This window comes from Falco biarmicus, chromosome 4 (genome assembly GCF_023638135.1).
Source record: "Falco biarmicus isolate bFalBia1 chromosome 4, bFalBia1.pri, whole genome shotgun sequence".
NCBI classification, from domain to species: domain Eukaryota; kingdom Metazoa; phylum Chordata; class Aves; order Falconiformes; family Falconidae; genus Falco; species Falco biarmicus.
Genome location: NC_079291.1, coordinates 44,703,544 through 44,722,590, shown reverse-complemented (window position 1 = coordinate 44,722,590; position 19,047 = coordinate 44,703,544). Strand labels below are relative to the sequence as shown.

At 41.0% G+C, this 19,047-nt stretch overlaps 1 protein-coding gene across 2 annotated transcripts in view; it reads left to right on the top strand.

The window, feature by feature from the left end:
* MKX (mohawk homeobox) overlaps positions 1-18,125 on the top strand; it is a 48,853-nt gene extending 30,728 nt beyond the window's left edge. Inside the window, exons 6-7 of one of the 2 annotated variants that reach the window (XM_056337899.1) lie at positions 15,346-15,379; positions 15,492-18,125. In XM_056337899.1, coding sequence (XP_056193874.1) covers positions 15,346-15,379; positions 15,492-15,678 — 221 coding nt within the window. In that variant the 3' untranslated portion in view covers positions 15,679-18,125. The remainder of the gene's footprint in view (positions 1-15,345; positions 15,380-15,491) is intronic. The other variant, XM_056337900.1, reaches the window with a different exon arrangement.
* Positions 18,126-19,047: the final 922 nt, after the last annotated feature.

The following is a 19,047-nucleotide window of genomic DNA, read 5'->3' as shown; positions in this document are numbered from 1 at the left end:
TGTCAAATTGAGACTAAGTAAACACAGCTGAACACAAGCAAGTTGGACTACAATTTTCAGTTTTGCCAGCACTGTTATGACCTTGAAAATGAGCGTTTCTTCAGAGCCATCTGCTTTCAATACGGGAGGATTTTTAGTGTTTCGAATTAACAAGTGTTGATTGGAAATTTGTTCTGTTTAATTTTAGTATTTTTTTTTGTCCGCATAAATGAAAAGTGTGTCTTTGCCCGAAGGAGGGCATCCTTTCTGCTGCTTAGAAAGTAGGAATGTTTTGTAAAGGAACGTTTCTTGCACGTATCTATGAGAACAGGAACAACAGTTTGAGAAAGAGCTGTGAACTCATCTGAAGCTTCATTATATAATGAGAGAAAATTTTCTGTGGTTTTCTTGAGCTATAATTTTTTTGTTATTGTTGTTGTTGTTATTATTATTATTAAATGTGCTGTGCAAGTAAACGTAGCATTTAAGAAGTAGATTTTACACCACTACATATCTAGATACTATTTTCATCATCCTTTGAAAAGTAGTACTTCTATTTATAAATTTTGACCTTTTTTCCAAAACAGTCTCCTACTAAACATTTTCAACAGATCTTGTTTTCCTCTGAGACACAAAAAGAAACTAGTCTGATTTTATTGACAAACAGGAGTACAATTTAAACGTGCTTTAATATGAAATTTTTCTGCTTTTACATTACCAATAATTTAAAAAGAAAACATTTTGCTCCCTTGATTTTAAAGGGCACAGCATTTGGAGTCTGGAGGAGGCTTTGGACAGAAGTCAAATAGGAGTCTTGCTCAAAACTTTGTCTTTCAGTAATTACAACAAGTGAGTCTCATCCATTGCCAATCTCTGTTTCAAGGTACTTCTTTCAAAGGGATACTTTTTTCTATTTAAGTGCTGTATACAAACCCAGCTTATGCACCAAATTCAGGGGTAGACATGTGTGCACCGCATTGTGGCCAGGGGAAACCTTCCCACAGTCCTTGTGCCTCATATCCACAAGTCATGCTTCCCAGTCTGCCTTTTTTGGGGGCAGTGATTACTATTTTCAAATTTCTAACAAATTTTTACAGTAACAACAGTTTAATGCCAGCAGCCAAGCATACACAGCACCTTGTATTTGATGCGTTTCTACAGTATGGCTTTGACTTTGCAAGCTAAGCACCGTCTCAGCAGGTACTTTTTTTCTCAGCAGGTAGTCTTGGATTTTTTTGAAAGAATGGCAGCAGAAGTCTCTTCTTGCTTCCGTTTTCTTTTCCCCAGTCATAGTAGCAAAAGAAAAATGAGGATGCAGTTGGAAATGGGGAGGAGGTGGAAAAGGAAGAAGATGATAGAAAACAACATGACTGAGAAGCTATTTTAATTGAGAATTGCAAACAATGGATATGCCTGTACATTCCTATACATCCTTATATTTGGTACTGAAATGCAGATTTCAGAAACAAAGCAGGAGACGCTGCTCCAAGGCCTGGCTGAGCAATGCGGCTTCTTAACATTAACCAAATCATCTGGAAAAGGCCTTGATGCTATGATTTTTAGACACTTCGTTGTTTCCCATGGGCAGCTGCCTCTTGGGGACTGGGGGTGCAGGACACTGTTGGCATCCTGCTCCTTGTTTTGTTATTTCTACTTCACCACAAAGGCTAATGAGGCTTGTAAAAATAAAAGTAAAACCAGAATGTGCCAGGTGTCATCTAAGGCCACAAAGTGAGCCTCTGGGTGTTCGGAGGGTGCAAGGCAAGTACTAATTACAAAGCTTGGGACCATCAGGCAGAGCTTGCCTTGAGCTATAAGAGCTTGTGGCAGCTGGCTGTGCTTGAGGTGCCAGAGGAGGGGGAGAGCCTCGATGCAGGCAGGGGCTGGGGGTGTAGCAGCCTTCAGGGCACATGGAGCAGCCCTCTAGATGCTCCTGCCTGAGATGGTAGTCACCTAGGAAGTGCTATCAGAAGAGTATTTTTAAAAAGATATGCTTAACCTGGAGTTGCAGCGGGGGTTGGTGGTGTGTGCCGGCGCCAGCTGTGTCCTGCCTGCAGGCAGGGTCGGCCATTCGCTCAGCTGTGCTCCGGGGGGCTGCTTTTGCCAGTAGCTTGCTAGTTTGTTCATCTGAAGTAAAGTGGTTGGTGGCAGCCGACTAGGTAGGTTGTATGAGGGCTTTGTGTGCCCTGATGAATCTGTACGCTCAAATATAACATTTTCTGGTGGTGCATGGTGTGTTTGGCCACTGTTGCAGGAGGTTGGGGATGAAAGCAGGCGTTGTCCACACATGGGATTTGCTGTGTCTGCTTTGCAGACCCTTTGCAGATCTCCATAAACATCGCAAACTGTGATATAGGCTTTTCTATGGAAAAGCTTTGGCTTACAGGCCAAAGTAAAAACTCTTTCAAAATGAAAGAAAAAAGCTTTTATTGTTTTAAAAGTGGAAACAGAAGTGCTACTAGTAATAGCAGGAGTTAATTAGAGAACATGCAACACTTCAATTCACAGAGCTTAAAGCCATTGTGTGGTAGCTGCCTGGCTTCCATGGCTGCTGAGAGGCTTCCTCTCATCCTCCACCCAAAGGCTCAAAGCCTAGAGTTGGCCTATGTTGGAGGGGTCAAAGGATCTCAGGTTTTTTCATCATAATTTTTCCCCAAAACAGTATGAATGTTGTATAAGTCTGGAACCATGGCTTCCTGTCTCATTGCTTTTCTCTATAGAAGTGGAAATTCAGAATCTTAATTGTTAAAAGGGAGGTGAAGATGCAAGGCTATCTATACAAAATATGTGATTGTTGCAGATGCTGCTTACCCTTAGGAAAACATCTAAGCAAGTCAGGGAAGACACATAAGGAAATTACGGAAGTGTGAGTTACTCTGAAGTAAAGTTAATTTGGTTGCTTCTTGAGCAACAAGTCCACAGCAATTTCCAATTGCATGTGTGTGAGGAATTGCGTTCTGTGAATGCAGATATTTTCTGTATTTTTATGCATATATATGTAGCCCAGTTTTCCCTGATTGCACACCCTGCTGGATGAAGGGGTTTTTTTTGATTTCTGGTAACAGGAGGGAAAGGGTTTTTTTGATTTCTGGTAACAGGAGGGAAAACTGGTTATTTATACACGCTGATAAAGCTTTGGAGTTGTTTTTGATCTACAGATCTTTCAAATTATTCAAAACTCATATTTTTTGAAGTATGTCAGTTGATTTAACCTTAAATACCATATAGCTTTGCCATAAATATGTATGTGTGTTTTAAGTCTGATATAGCAAACTGTTGCAGGAGAGAAGTCACTAACAGAAATCTCGTGACTTCCAGGAGACCATGTATGATCTAATGTAAAATATGTAGTAAATATGACATTATTGCCTTCTGCACCTGTCTTACATATTTTTGAAACACCCTGTCTCTGCACCAACCTGACATTTTTAAACAAACGGTGTTCATCCTATTTGCAGGGAAAATGTTACAAGGGGCTGCTTTAGATACCATTGTGTTTGATCTTGGAGGCTAATAGCCGGCAATGCATTTAGGTTTTAGGGCGCTGCTGTTAGATCATGGTGGCTATTGCAACTTGGGCTACACTGGTCACAGTAGTCAGTACCTTTTGGGGAGAAATAAGTTCAACATTCTGCATAATAGATTTCTCCCCTGTGGTAATAATACATTGTGCTTCAATAATTTGTCATTTTTTGAGCACAGAGGCACAGATTACTTTTTATCACTCGTATTTAAAAGATACATGTTATTACTGTCACAGTTATTGTTGCTACTATTTTGGTGTAGTTGCTCTTTAGGTCCAATTTCCAGTGGCCGGTGTAGCTTTTTGAGGTGAGAACTGTTTGCAGTGATCTCAGAGAATCGGCATCTTCACTCAGAGAAACAGCCTGGGCATATTGCCCGTGGTTTGGATACTCTCTGTTGGAAAGCAAACCTGTTTGGCTTGAAATGTTGTAGTTTAGGGTCCTTTACAGCTCAGCAATTGCATCTTTACGAACAGCTCTTCCTGGGATGAATGGCAGAGGGTTTGAATGTGCTCGTTGTTACGCAACGTGGCCTACCGTTCGAGGAGCCAAATGGAACAGTAATAGTCTCTGCAACCTCATGGAGTGTGTTTTACACAGGCCCCCAAATTCATGCAATTGTGCTGTACCAAGAACTGCAAGCAGTACATCAAGGTCAGGGTGAGCTAGCAAGCCCTGTCACTCCACAACAATCTTTGCTATGGTATAGGTCCGTTAATGTGGTGTAGCATTGCTGGCACGGCTGGGGCAGTATGCGGTGCCATGTGGATACACGATGCCCCCGCTACGTGGTGCACATTGACTCAGGCGTGCCTCAGTGTCTGAGGCCCTGAGTGCTGAGAAGATTGAATTCAGTCCTGTGTTGTTATCAGTTGACGATGCTTCCCTGCTGGTTTCTTGAAAATCACTGTCTCCAAAAGCAGCAGTGTGTGTTGAATAACAACCCCCTTCACATTCAGACACTTCAAGCTTGGGAATGGAGCCAACATTCTTGAAGAATGATTTAGGGGCCAATAAACATCTGCAAAGTCTGTAAGACTGTCAGAAGCAGTAACATTGAAAGTAAAGATCATATCAGTAGCAATTCCACTGTCCTGACAAGGCATTCAGTGCAAATATTTGTTCAGTCATCCTTGCTCTCATTCGAGTTATCACAGACAGTTTCACATGTTTTGCCAAAAGATTCCATCTTCTTCCCCAGAGCTGTTCACATCCAAGGCCTTTGCAATGTTAAATACCGGCCTACTACTGTTTCAGGACCTCCCACACATGCTCCTTTGGAGCGCAGGAGCCTCATCTGTCTTACACAAAGACTCTGCTGTGAAGGGCTCTTACAACATTCAATTAGTGAGCATCTGCCATGTTAAGGTTTTGCTGCTCCTTTAGGATTCAAGCTCAGTTTGGGTGATCTATTACACTGCACCGATCTCCGTGATAGCTAGGATAGTCTTTGAGTTCTTTGAAGTACAGTTCTCCTGAAGAGTCATTGAAATTGCACTGCTCTAGGACTCAAACCGTGTTAAACATGAGATGGTATTTGGAGAGGAAGGAGGTGTTTCTTCTTCAAAACCTATTGGCATATAGGTACATCTTCCTGAATCATTCCAGGTATGCGATTCTTCTGCTCCAAGAGCCTTCTCCCTTTTGCCTGGTTTGCTGCACAGCCTCTCACTCGCTCGATGAATAGGGAAAGTGAAAACACAGCCCTTCTTGAGATACCTCCCAGTTTACTAGAATCTCTGAGGGCCTGTTCAGAAGGTGTCTGGGAATACTTAGGTTTGGGAAGAAATCCTGTAATGGAAATAATAACAGCGCAAGCTGTGGTGAGTGAGAGCATGAAGACTGCAATCACTTCACAAGGGAAAGCAAAGGGAGAGGAACTAAGAACTGTACTCAGAAATAATGCAGTGAAACACTAAAATAATTTGTGTGCAACTGGAGGTGAGAATAATCCACAGGCAGCTATTCCCCCTGTGGCTCCCTCAGCAATGTTTCTTTCTGCTGGTTATTCTGCATATGGTCAGGGGTGTGTGTGACTGCAGCTTTCTGTGTAGGTTCATGTAATTCCTCGGGATGATGAATAAAGGGGTTCCCATCACATTTGTAGCTAGATGAGATAAGAAGTACTTTTCTGAAATCCACGAGCTGGCCCAGTTTGAAAGAAGCCTCAAAACCCAGCTCACATCCTCAGAGGATGCTTGTTGCTGCTTCTCTTCTGGCAAAGCACTAACATGAATGCAGCTGAGCATCTCTGAGGACAGGATCGTTAATTTCATGATGTGTTGTTCAGTGCCATTTGATACATTACATCTGGTCCTTTGCAAACTTCACTAAAGTTGTTTGCGAAAGGTGCCTGTTGGATTTCACAAACGGGGAACTGAGGCACCAAACAATTACAATCTGAAGTAATTTTAGATACCTAAGACCTTGTGGATGCTCATGATTTCATGCGCAGCTCTTGTTGACCTCATTTGCACCTGCAGGTGCTCAGCACTGCTGAAGATGAGAGCCCAGACTCTCGAGTTGGAGTCCAGAGACTGGGGAATGTAGCGCAGCATCTGTGAAAAGGTCGAAGACAAACCTGTACCATAAGCAGAGAGACTGTCAGTCACCAGTATGTTTTACTTGGCGTTGTTAAATCTATCTGACCATCTTCTTGTGTTTCCCTCCCACAACAGCCTCGATGCTGCTGTGCCGTGGCACGGAGGTTGCGCAGGGCAAGGTCTCACCTACTGCTCCATGTTCAGCCCTGGAGCAGGTCTGTCCTGCACCTTTGGGGAGGCAGTGACCACAGAAAATACCGCTTGTGATTGTACTGCTGTGTCTCACAGTACACTTAGCAGGAGGGCAGACTGCTTAAGTATTCCTATTCCTGTTTTTATGCGCACATAATATAGAAGCAGATACAGATATGTATATATGTGAATATGTCTGTATCTCCTTATAGATCTATTTTTTTAAACGTCATGTGTAATACCTTGATTTGTAGGATCTGTTGTGCAACAGTTGTCTGAAATTACCATGAGGTTCTTCTGCAGCTTGTAGCCATTTTTACAGCTGTTTGACTGTTGGAGCCCTTATGTGTTTATGCACTTCCTTACAAGCTGCTTGAATTTTTATACTTGTGATAAGTTTGGGATGTAACTTATGTACCTGGGGTTTAGTATTTGGACATAAGTATTGCGCACATCCCAGTACCCCATGCTGTGGGTGGAAGTAGCTATGTTTAAAAGGGTCATACTTGTCAGTCTTTTTATCTTACAGGAGAGTGAGTGAAAGAAACAGTGAATTTCCTCTCTCTGACAGACTTACACATTCTTTACTCCATGCTTCTGGCTAAACACACCCTGGAAATCAGTTCTGGCATTCACTTAGAAGTTCCTCCACTTGCCTGAAAATGCAGCACCTTGTAATTTAAATTGCCTTTGTGCAGCATATGCCATGTCTGAGCCCGCCTAGCTCCCAGGGGCAGGAGAGGAGCTGGCTCCTGCGAGCGGGGCCGCAGGAACAGGGGGCACGTTTCTCCGAATTCTGCAGGAGGCTTCTGAAAATATCCTTGTGCATGCATTCATATCATAACGTTACACCGCATATGTAGGGTCTGCTCCCAAACCCACAGCCAACTAGCATAACAAAATCAGATTTTACTGCTGTAGTGTCAGCCTTGGGTTGAAATACGGCTTTGAAACCCTCCCTTTCACCCTGCTTTTTTAATGAAAAACAATCGGGCTGGAGTGTAATAGTGCTTACCCTGGCTGCATTTGACTTTAGCTTTTTACTTTTAAAGCCTTATTTTAGGCTTTAAGAGCTCCCAGTTAAACTTTTTAGATCCAGAGTGAAAGCCTGAACGTGCCTGCCTGCACAACAGTGAGATTCCTGGGTGGGAAAAAGATATTTTAATATTAAAAATAAAGAAAATTAACATAGTGGTATGTTTTCTCCCTTCATATTCCTTACTCTTTTTTTCCCTAATGAATCTTCGTATGCCATTTTCTCATTATTTTTTTTAACTTCTCCCATACCCTTTCTTTTATTTTTTTTCTTCCTCTTCTCCTTTCTTCTTTTTTCTTTATTTCACCCTCCCCCTTTCCTGCTGTCTAACTTGGTTTTCACTGTTAACCCATAACAGTTTGCAACAGGAGGGCTAACTACTTCATCCTTCCAGTCAGTACAGCACGTGCTGTAAATCCCTTTCTAAATAAAACAAAACAAAACAAAACAAAAAAAAGAAGCCTACGTTAGATATTTGTTTATCCATTATGAAATACATGTGGGAGACTATCACCAAGGAATCTGACAACATTACACTATTAATTACATGCCAACTTAATGAGGAAAGATTTGATTTCAGTCAGCTTTGCAGCAAACTTGAAAAGAAAATAATACCCTATAACCATCAGTTCGTTAACAGCTCGCCTCCAACACTACACAGCCCTGACTCTCATTATAAGCTCTACTGAAGTCTGGCTAAGAAAACAAGTCTCACACAGTGCCCTGCATCTTACCAAGGAGAACACACTGTCACTGGTCATGGGAAATTTAGAGCCAGCCGAGACAGCCCAAACAATGAAGTGATTTACACCAGGTTTGTATCTAGTTTGCTAACTCATAAATTCTTACGTGCAGGTGCATAGCCCAAGACTGTAAGACCGTTTGCACCGTGCCTACTATTATGTGAGGCTTTCAGTGCACTTATTAATGCAAATATTAATATAGAGTTGCAAACTCAATTCTCTTTTATGGTTTATAAAATACACCTATCCCAGTCTCTGTGGGCATGTACACTCATTTTATAAAAATCACATGTATTAAAATGTAACTAGATGCCTACTCCCACTTCAGCAGGCTCCAGGCTGCACAGGGAAAAAAAGCCTTCAAGTTTCCAGGTATTCAGGGAAAAAAACCCTTGAGTGGTACCAATCACTCCCAGTTAAAGCTTATATCTGCTGTTTCGGTGCAAGAAGCAAATTTCAGCGATTTCCCTGAAGAGGCTTGATCCGAGACTTGATGGCAAAGGAGTATTTCCAATACTGGCAAGACCCAACCTGTGGGTCTTAATAGAAGAGGTCAGACCAGGGCTAAAGCTGTTCCTGGAAAAAAACAAACCAAACAAACAACCCAAAAAACAAACAACGCTGGGAGAACAGGGAAAGATATTCACTGTAGCTGTCACTGTGAACATAAACTGTCATTATGCAGTTTGTTCATCTGAAAGGACGTAACAGCTGATGACAGGTCTGTTGTTGCACTTGGTGTCACCTTGAAGCCAAAGGAGTGAGGTAATGGGGTTGTGGGGGTGACTTCATTACAAGCTGCTCCATAACCTCCTCCTGGAAGAAAGAGAGAGCAGTGGTAAATGAAAGCTTTGCTGAAAAGGTGTTTTCTCTAGGGCCTGGACCCAGAGCTCGTTCCTGCAGGTTTCTGACAGCTTTCCTCCTCCCACCCAGCAAAAGGACACAGTAATAAATCTTTGTCAGTAGAAATCCAGTACCCTCCTGAGATCAGACCAGCTGCGACTGGTATCGTGCACACTCCCAGGTCACACTGCCTTCCCGTGCCTGCAGCCACAGGTCATCTGAAACTCCAGCGGGGACTGTCATCCCTCTGCTGCACTAGCACCGCCAGCCCTGGCCAGACGGTTTCACACGGGCCAGGAGCTGCTCTGGGCAGGAGTGCCTTCACAGTGCAACACTGAGCAGAGACCCTCTGGAGGTGGCCCAGGGTCTATGGGAGGTCAGCCACCGGCATGGGTTTGAGGAACATTTCTGTAGAAGACTTTGTGGTTTGGAGTCTCTTCCAGTGTGAGCTTTCCTGTCTGCACTTCTCCATAATTCATCCTTGATAGGTCTGATGTCCCTGAGCAAACCTGGGAGGATGGTGCAAAAGGAAGAGGGTTTTAAGTGTTTCTGTGCTGGATCAGATGAGTCCTGTCTGTGTGTAGAAAGCCTTTGGTAGCGTGGGTTCTGGCTGAGCAGTATCCATGTTCAGAAACTCATTTGTCTGTTCACATCAGGCTCAAGATGGGAGCCCTGCAGGTATAAGCACGGGAAGGCCAGCTCCTGCTTCCTCCAATTTAAGCTAGAGGAGCTGAAGTTTACCGTGCTGGATTTTTTGAAAAGATGCTACAGTCTTTGTACCAAGGTAAAATGACATTTTTTACAAGAGCAGAGGGCCTGCCTGGTGTTTTGGGCTACAGTTTTATATACTGTGGAAAATTCTGGTCTTACATGCTCCCTTGCACTGCTGAGCAGCCTGGACTAAGCCACCTTCCCTCCCCAGGTGGGGATGAATGTAAGTGATGTTGTGTGATCCATGGTTTACTTTGGGGTCCTTCAGGAGGAAAGGAGCTGTGTCAATGCAGAAAAGTGCAAGAATATTAACTCCAGTTCACCCAGGTTTTTTTTCTTGGAGAGCCAGAGATCTGAAAGTTGTATGTGCCATGAAATTGTGGCTTGGAAAATAGTTACTAGAGTCAAGGTGTATGTGTGACCTACAGAAATACCTCATCTCACCACTAATTTACTCACACATGTAAACTTCATTTTTCATTCAGCTGCCCCAATTTATTTCCTGTTTCTCCCTCTTTTTCCTCTTCTTGCTTGTTTTGAAAATGCTGGTCAACACATGTTAAGCCAGAGTCTCCAAAACCAACAAAAGAAAGTTCAGGAAAGGCAGTGAGAGAAACAGCTGAGTAACATTGCCAATTTTAAAATGAAGATAAGTTATACAGCACCTTTTATTGAACCAACAAATATTTTATAGTGTTCACCATTTGAGGCCAGCAGTTCTTTTTTCCCCTCTGCTTTGAGCTAGAGTAGAAGGTGTGTAAATTCGTCAGGAACAGTCATGCGGGACTGACCTACTGTGTCTTGACTTCCATGTCCATTTTTTCCCCACTACATAATGTTCCGTACCCTTTCCTCTCTGTCTTGTTCCCTCATTCACACGTTCTTTCCCCTGTTGGTTTCAAGCCATCTTTGCTTTGTCAGTGTTACCTGATAACACAAAGCAGGGGTTTAAGCCAGTTGTTGCAGTTCAGCTTGAGCCGTGTGTAACACCAAGCAGGGGAGCAGCACGGATGCTTCTTGGTCCTACGTAAGTGGTTGGTCTTTCCTTTGCTCTTCCCAGCAGGGCCTTTAGGTGAAGTCAGTTCACCACCACACATGTGTGATATTCTTAGGTCAGAATTCTTAGATCCAAAGAATAAAATGTAACTGTAATTAACACTACTTAGCACGCCCCTGAAGTCATCCAAGTATATAAATGTTATTAGCCTGGACTCGGCCAACGGTAAGGGTCTGAACTGAATGTGCCACAAGCACCACATAGCCAGAGAGCCTTTGCATGGTGTATACTGGTGTAGGCCTGTGTGCTATGGCATTTATGTACTGGCTTTCTTCTCTGATAGCAGCTGCGGTGTGTAAAAGAGCACTGTGTATGTACTTAGATGTATATCTTCCTGTGAATTATTTCTGTCCTGTTTTGACAACAGCCAGGTGTAATGACAATGTACTGGAGGTAAGTGATGCTGTTGTCCAGTTTAAGGATGGTTGCCTGCAAGAACCCTGGTGTTTTGTTTTTTTCTTTGGGTGGGCCTTTCTGATAGTAGAAGAACAAAAGAAAACATTTTAAATATAGGCGAAATCCTGGAAAATTCTGCTCTTAAATGCTTTTGAAATGGTCAGAGTATTGCCTAGGCATGTTGTCTTTGGACTTCTGAGACTCATTTCCATCTCTGCTAAAATGGGACTGCAGGCTACCTTGTAAGAGAGCTGTCAGGATCAGCCAGTGAATATTTATGAAGAATTTTTGTGGTGAAAAAAAATATATATGCCACATATATTATTAATAATTATGTGAGTCCTGAAAAATACCATACTGTATCACAAAGCTGGTATTGTCTGATGACTACACTCTTGGCACTGCATGCTACAGTAAACTGTATACTGAAAACTCATACTAATGGAAAGGTATACAGGATTCCATTGGTAAGTGATTTATAGTGACTTCCTATTATAAACAAGAGGGAACAAATATCCCGTCTTGCTGGTTTCTTTGGGCGGATGGTGAGAGCAGAAGGAGACATTCCTGGCCAGGCAAAAGCTGATTCTCTGGATGCTTACAACTGGAAGCAGAATGAAGCACCAGAAAGTGAGGTATAAATGACAATCCCTAATTATAAATGATTGAGTTTCCACTTTCATAGTGCTTAGAACTTTCCAGTTGTAGAGCAAACGACCACTATTTTAAATGATTTCCAAACTTGTACCAGGAAGATATTTAATATTTAATATTAAGTAGACTAACTACAGGATCTCAATATCTGCTTACCTTCAGCAGGTAAAAAAAACTTTTTTTGGGGTTTCAGTTAATAAATATGCTTTTGAGCACAACTGTAATTTGTTTAGGAAAGTTATTTGTGCTGGCCAGTGGTTGCTGTTGATACAGCTACATTCAGCGTACACCCTATCAAATAAGTCTTCGGAACAGTGGGGAGTATAATAACGCCTGAGCATTGGCTTTCTCTGGAGACACTTGACACATGATCTGAGGTTGACTAGTCTGTAGGGGTTTAAGTTTGTGTGACAGCCTGCCTTGATCCAACTTGTGAGAGGACCACACTTTTTCAGGAGAGACAGGTGGCTGCCACCTAAAGCACGTTAAATTGAAGTTAACCACAGTGCTTTTTTCCATTCCTTCCATCACCATTTGCAGAGATGTTACCCAGTCCCAGTGCCATTTCCTCATTGCCTCAGAGAAGAAATCTAGGAACATGTTGTCTGATGATCAAGAAACTAAACATGTGCCATATGGAGAATGCAGTTCTTTGATTATGTTCATGAAATTGTCTCATTCAATGTCATCAAGTCTCATTGAAATATAGTTTGCAATTGCTGTGCAGATAGGTCAAATATAAAAAGTATTAATTATCAAAAGCTTTAATTAGTAATCCGGAGTTGAGCAGGTAGATTGTAAAAGATGAAGAAAAAGCAAAATTTGGGCAAGATTCACCTTTTTTTATTATTATTATTTGATAAAATTTTGTCATCTGTGTTCCCTCTCTGGTTAGTGAAGAGCCGGACGTGGCCAGACTGCTTTTCTTCCAAGCTGAGCTAAGCAGTTAAGGCTGTAGTTATGCCACCAGTTCAGTTTCCAAAGGGGAGATATGGTCCTCCCTTCATCCAGCTCTCAGCATATCCGCATGGATGGTAATGCTGCCCAAAGGGGAACAGTGGGAGGAGATGGCCGTAGAAGAGGGCTTTGCAAACTGGTTTTGCAACAGCACTCGGACGTTGAATTGCCATGTTAGGTGGGCTGAAACCATTTCTTAGAAGACATCTCTTGTTTGTGAATGGAGTCTGGATGGCTAGCCTGGATAAAGATACATGACTTAGATGGCAGGTTCATGGCAAGTGAGGTGAACCCTGCTCTTCCTTTTCAGTTGGATCAAGTTGGTTTGACTGGCAAGACATCAAGGAGACCAGGAGAATGGTCTTCGTCTCTCTCAATGTGGTTATCCCCATTCAAAAAAATGATGGTAATACTTACCTCCTTCACTAAGGGCTGTTCAGACAGATGTAAACTGCTTGGATGCTATGGTAGTGCGAACTGGGATATGCTGTCAGAGGTTTGGTGTAGCAGAAAAGGACTTTTGGCCAGAAAAAGGGGGCCTATGCTTTGAAATGATGGATTTTCAGGCTTCATTGTATTAACATGCTTTTGCAGCAGTTATTAGCAAGAGCTTTGCAAATTATCAATGATGGTTTTCTTGTAACCCAGTTTCGAGTTTCTTTGACATAAATTATTTGTTTGAAAAACCATAAAATCTGAATGGTATAAAAAAAAGACTTGTAATTCAGGAAAAATCTTCAGCAAAGTTGAAGAATGAGTAGCTCTTTGCTCCTGGGTTTTATTTTTTTGCTTTGCTACTGCTTTTATGTACTATGGGCAAGCCTTTTTCTTTTAGAGCTGGCTAAACACCAGTAAAAAATATTTGCAAATACTCCTTCAAATAAACGCTGGAATTGGAATGTGTGTCACCATTCACACCTACTTCCCTCAGAAGTTTGTACAAGCAATTTTTTTGTTCATAGGAAATATTTTCCAACAGCAAAAGAAACTGACAGATGCTTGAGAAAGGTGTATTTATATACAGGTTTGCTCTGGCAACGACGTTCTCTATTACTTGTCGTTTCCATTTCTATACCTACTGACCTATTCAGTCTTAACCCTCTTCCTTAAAATTGTCTCTATTAAAAAAAAAAAAAAGAAGCGGGGCTGAAAAATTATTTGTAGCCAAGTACAGCATGAAGAAGGAGACTTTTGGTGTCATTCAGTACCTCTCTCTGGATCACATGTTTCTTTTTTCCCTGGTTTCCTCTCCTTTGCATAGGTTGAACTTTCCTCTCTTGAATCCCATTCAAGCACTGATCTAGGAGAGCTTAAGAGATACTGATTTAAGATGTGCTCTTTTGGAACCAAATTTAAACCTCAGTCACTTGTGGAAATTTATTTATAAAGCTGTTTTGCAAAAGGATGGAGGCCTGCTAAATCAGACATCTTGGCAAACACCTGACCTCTGAAATTACAGCTGGTCTCCCTGCATTTCTTTGGTGAGACTGTGGTCTTCAGTGATTGCCTCCACGTGCTGGGGAGCGTGGCTGGGCTGAGTTGTTTGACGTGGGTTGGCTGTATGAGAAGATGGGCTGCTGGTTGGTGGTGGGCAAAGTCACTCCTAAATGGTGACCTACCAAGGGCTGCAATGTGCTTTGAGACCTATTTTGCTGGAAGCTCTGTTTAAAGAAAAGATCAACTTTTAATTAATAATCTGATGGAAATCTAGCAATAAGGTTGATTTGTAGTTGGGAATCCAGCCTCATATAGACTTTATGAGATTCATGCTGCATTTAGGGGCTTTGTGTAGCCTTTAATGCTTACGCAGTCGCTGTTTCTTTTATTTGACTTGTTCTCCATAGGTATTGCAGTTAGGCATCAGCTTCTTGCTCCTCTATAATGTGTTTCTGTGTCAGGATAGCAAGCCACTGAATAAAGCTTATACATTTCTGCCTGGCAAATACTTCTGGCTTCTCTGCGATGTGAGGACTTAATGAATGAACAAATGTGACTCTTGATGGGGAAGTGTAGCTTACGCCTGTGATGCAATTTCACCTTTGAAGGCTGTTAACCAGGTGTGCTTGTTACTTGTATCCTTCTCAGCCTGCCTCTGTGACTGAGTCGCAGCCTGGCCAAGGGGCACATTAAAAGCCACACACATCATATGTGCATGGGTGAAAGTCCTATTTTTAGTGCATACAAGAAGGCATTCACTGAAGGGCAATGAAGCTGATTTTTATTTTTAGGTTTTGCAATTCCTTATGTCCTTGGGACTGATGTTTTGAAAAACTAGCTCTGTCACCCTGCAAAATGTCGGTGAACCTCCAAGGCCAGCTTTGTTCTTACTGTTGCCAGGAGAACCTTTCCCCAGACAAAGGCTGGTGTGGGATGCGCTGAGCAGGGTTCGCACCAGTTCTGCCAGTGAGGTTCTGGTAAGGCTCAGTAAGGTTCTGCCTCACCAAAGCCTATTTCTGTAAGGTCATGTCTCAAGAGCCTCCCCACAGCATTTTATTTTTCTGTGCCCTGCTCCAGGCTTAGGCTAGATTTCACCAGGCAAATGCTTGCATGAAGCCAGGCCTTTTTATGTGTTGAAACAAAGATTTTATTTGGAAATCTGGTATCGATTTTGGAATTAATTTTGGGTTATTTTTCCATATGCATATTCCATAAACTTGCTTGTTTTAAAAACCATTACAAGAAAACAGACATCTTTCTCTTCTGTTTTCAGAAACTCTGGAGAATGGACCAAGTAAGTGTGAAAGGTGAGTAAGGGACTTAACCATTTTCCAAAATTACTGTTATTATTACAATTTCCCTGACATCGCGTAGCTATGTAAGCTGTACATGTAAATATTTGTTATTGCTTGAATCTAGCGCAGCTAACAGAAAAGGAACCAGCAAAGATGAAACATACTGGAAGGAGATCAACGCAGCTATGGCCCTAACAAACCTTGCCCAGGGGAAGGATAAACTGCAGGGAACCACCAGCTGCATCATTCAGAAATCATCACATATATCAGAAGTAAAGACTGTTAAAGTGCCATTAGTTCAGCAGTTTTAAAAGATGGGTCCTTTTTCTTTTTCCTGTCAAATGGACATTTTCCTTGCAGGATTGGTTTTCAGCAAAATCAGATTCACAGATAAGAGGCAAATGTGGAAAATAGGCCCCCTTTCACAGTATGGTCAGTTGAAAAAAATAAGGTTCCTTCTGACTCAGATGTTTTCATTGTATTAAATGAAATGTTCAATTGCTTCTATAAAAGGCATGTAAATTATAAAAAATCTGGTTTTATCAAAACATTAACTTATTTTATGTTAATCAAAGTGCGCATAGGACGTTTGCAATGCTATTACAGTAAGTGCCTTGCTTTCAAAAAATAAGCTATAACGTGGGCATAGTACAACAGTATTATGCCTCAAAATGACAATGCCATAATGCTTAAACTTTGTATATTATTCCAAGTGGGCTTAAGCAGCCTAGGGCTAAACACATTACTGCTGGAGGCCCTGGAGAGTTGTGCTTATTTGACTTGTACAAATTGACGAGTCTTAATGAAATTGTTACATCATTTTCTCTCTCTTTTTTTGATGAACAGTGTTATAAAAATTGTACAGTATGTTTTGTCAAAGTGACGATGAGGTTGTTATGCATGTTTCTTACCTGTATATGCAGTATATTAAAATACCAAAATCATTCCTTTGAAAAGTGCAATACTCTAGAACACACAAATTTAGGAAATAAGTTAATTGTTCAGATTATTTTGAACTTATATGTATGCTCCCAGCTGTGTTGCTTATTAAAGATTTCTAGTTGAGAAGGTTAGCCAGACTAGCTGTAAATTCAAGTTGAATTTCTATAATTTTGAAGCTTTGCTAGTGACTTACTGAGGTTTTCATAGAAGTGAAATTGATTTCTTCTTGTACAAAACTAAATCTATAGTGCCATTTATGATTTGCAATGGAGCTCAAAAAGTTTCCATGGTGGAACTTACTACTTTAATGTGGTTTAAACATTTTTATTTTGTAGGTACTGCATAAATGAAGGCAGTTGATTGACAGTTCACATTTCAATGAGAAAAAGTTATAATATAAACTATCAAAGTCCAAAGTAGAAACACAAATAGGAAATGAAACATTGAAAAATCTCAGCATTTAAGGTGGGAGGGTTTTAAGTAGATACTGAACAATGTATGAGATGTTATGTCTCTAAACTTGACTGCTATTGAGTGTAATAACTAGCATAAAACCGGGTTTATTTTTAAGTTTTATTGGGAGGTGTACAAGTTATTCTTAAGTCATATAACAATAGTCTAATGAGGTTTACAGCGCTTGAATCAACAGTGGCAAAGCCAAAACCGATTGATACTGAATCAGTTACAGAAAACTGGAAGAGAGCTGATTGTTGCTAGGATTTGGATTTTTTCCTGTGGGTATCCTGTCAGGTTTTTTCCTACTTATCCCTTTCCTTGTTTCTCTTTTTGGTGAGCCATCAATGAACAACACGGGACTTCAGTCCTGCTCCCACTGAGTTTAATGGCAGAACTCCCACTTCAATGGAAGCAGGGCTGTGCCAATGATGAAACTAACTTGCAAGTAGAGGCTGTTTCAGTTGCACTAAAATAGTCAAGATACATTGCAAATTATCAGCCTTGGTGTGACTCCTTAGGAAACTTTTTGATGTAACATAACATGTTGTTGGGTTTATTTAGTGTACAATGAAAATGATTTGATATGAAAATATTTTGTACATATATATTTTTACTTTGTTTTCTAAATTGCTGATTTGCATTGACTTAAAGTGCCAAGCAAGAAATGTATGTCATGACTGTATGAACAGTTGAAGTATATGTTTTACTGACTTGCATCATTATATGTCTAAGATTCCATGACATTAATTTTTGATACTTTACTGGATTTTGACATAATAATGTGAGTTTATAACTAATAGCAGAGTTAATACTTCACTTTTGTTCATACTATTATAAGTTATTCTGGTATTAAATATTTTGTGACAATAAATTGATGGTTTTGACAAACTTTTCTGTTAGAAATATTCATAGTGTTTCTGTCTGTATAAATGACAACAAAATTTGTCATGTAAAAAAGGTACTTTTGGGGACTTCTCTGGAGTAAAACTAGAGAAGACAAGCCATTGTGTAAACAACTTGTTCATGGTTCTTTTTTTAAATGATCAAAGCACAAAGAATAATCTGTAGAACACATCAAGTGGGTTTTACATTTAAAAAATACTTGGCATAATTTCTTGTTACTATTTCCTTTAATTTATTTTTTTCTACTGCTGCTTTAGAGTTTTCTGAAAACGCAAATTCTAATGAATTATGTGTGTGTCTTTTTTTAAATAACAAAAATCACGATCAATGCTGAGCCAACAGCTAATGAAGACTCAATAATTATTTATGATATCGGAAAAACAAACATTATTACTATTGCTCTTCTTTGTTTCAATATATGTAACCATTTTAGTAAAATAAATAACTGCAAACAACATCTTGCTGGTCTGAATTAAATATTCATTTATCTGTCCTTAGTCATTTGCATTTCTGGTTTCCCGCTGTAGTCAGGGTTTCTCTATACTGGGATGCAAGTATGGGATAGTCAAAGACAAAACAGGAGTGCTACTCTTTTGATTAATAAACCTTGCGCTGCATGGTTATGTGAAGTAGTTTCACACGTCCCTGATGAAAATGACTGTTCAGCAAGATTATGCTAATGACTGCTGGTGGCAACATGGCACGATGCTTATAAATCCTTCACACTGGAGGAGCGCAGCAGGAAGCCATAGCTAATGTCCTGAGGCACTGGAGAAGGTCCCTAAGCTGGGAAAGACTTTGGTCATTTAGGGCTCTTTATGAGTACAGGCTACATTTGTCTGTGGTGCCATGTATCTATACACTGGCTGTGGAGCCTTAGTGGAGAAGGAGATGCAATCAGCCCATCTAGAAGTTCAGCGCTCATAGCAACGAGAGCCCAGTGCAGCTGGGCTCCTAACTTCTGTGCCTCAGGAATGTTCTCCAGGTATACAGGAGGAGTGATAACTAAGGTTTTGGTGGGCAGTTGGCACTTTCAGGATTTATGTCCTGCTTATCTGTGACGTAATTATACCACTGTAATATCTGTGGCCATCCAACATGTCTGTGGAGGTCTGGATATTCAGTTGATATGCGAGTTCCTGAGGGAATATGTACAGCCTGACTTTCGCTGTTGGGAATGCATAGAAACACCCTCATCCTAATGATGCTGAGCTTCTTGGCATCTACTCTGCACCCAAGTCTGACATGGAAAAAACAACTCATTCTGCTCCTACCTACTCTGTCACATCATTTGCAAGAGCTGAGCACTCCCAACCTCATAAACCACTGAGAGTAAGGGGAGTTCCAATTGTGCCAAGCTCTTAGTAGTTAGTTAGAAT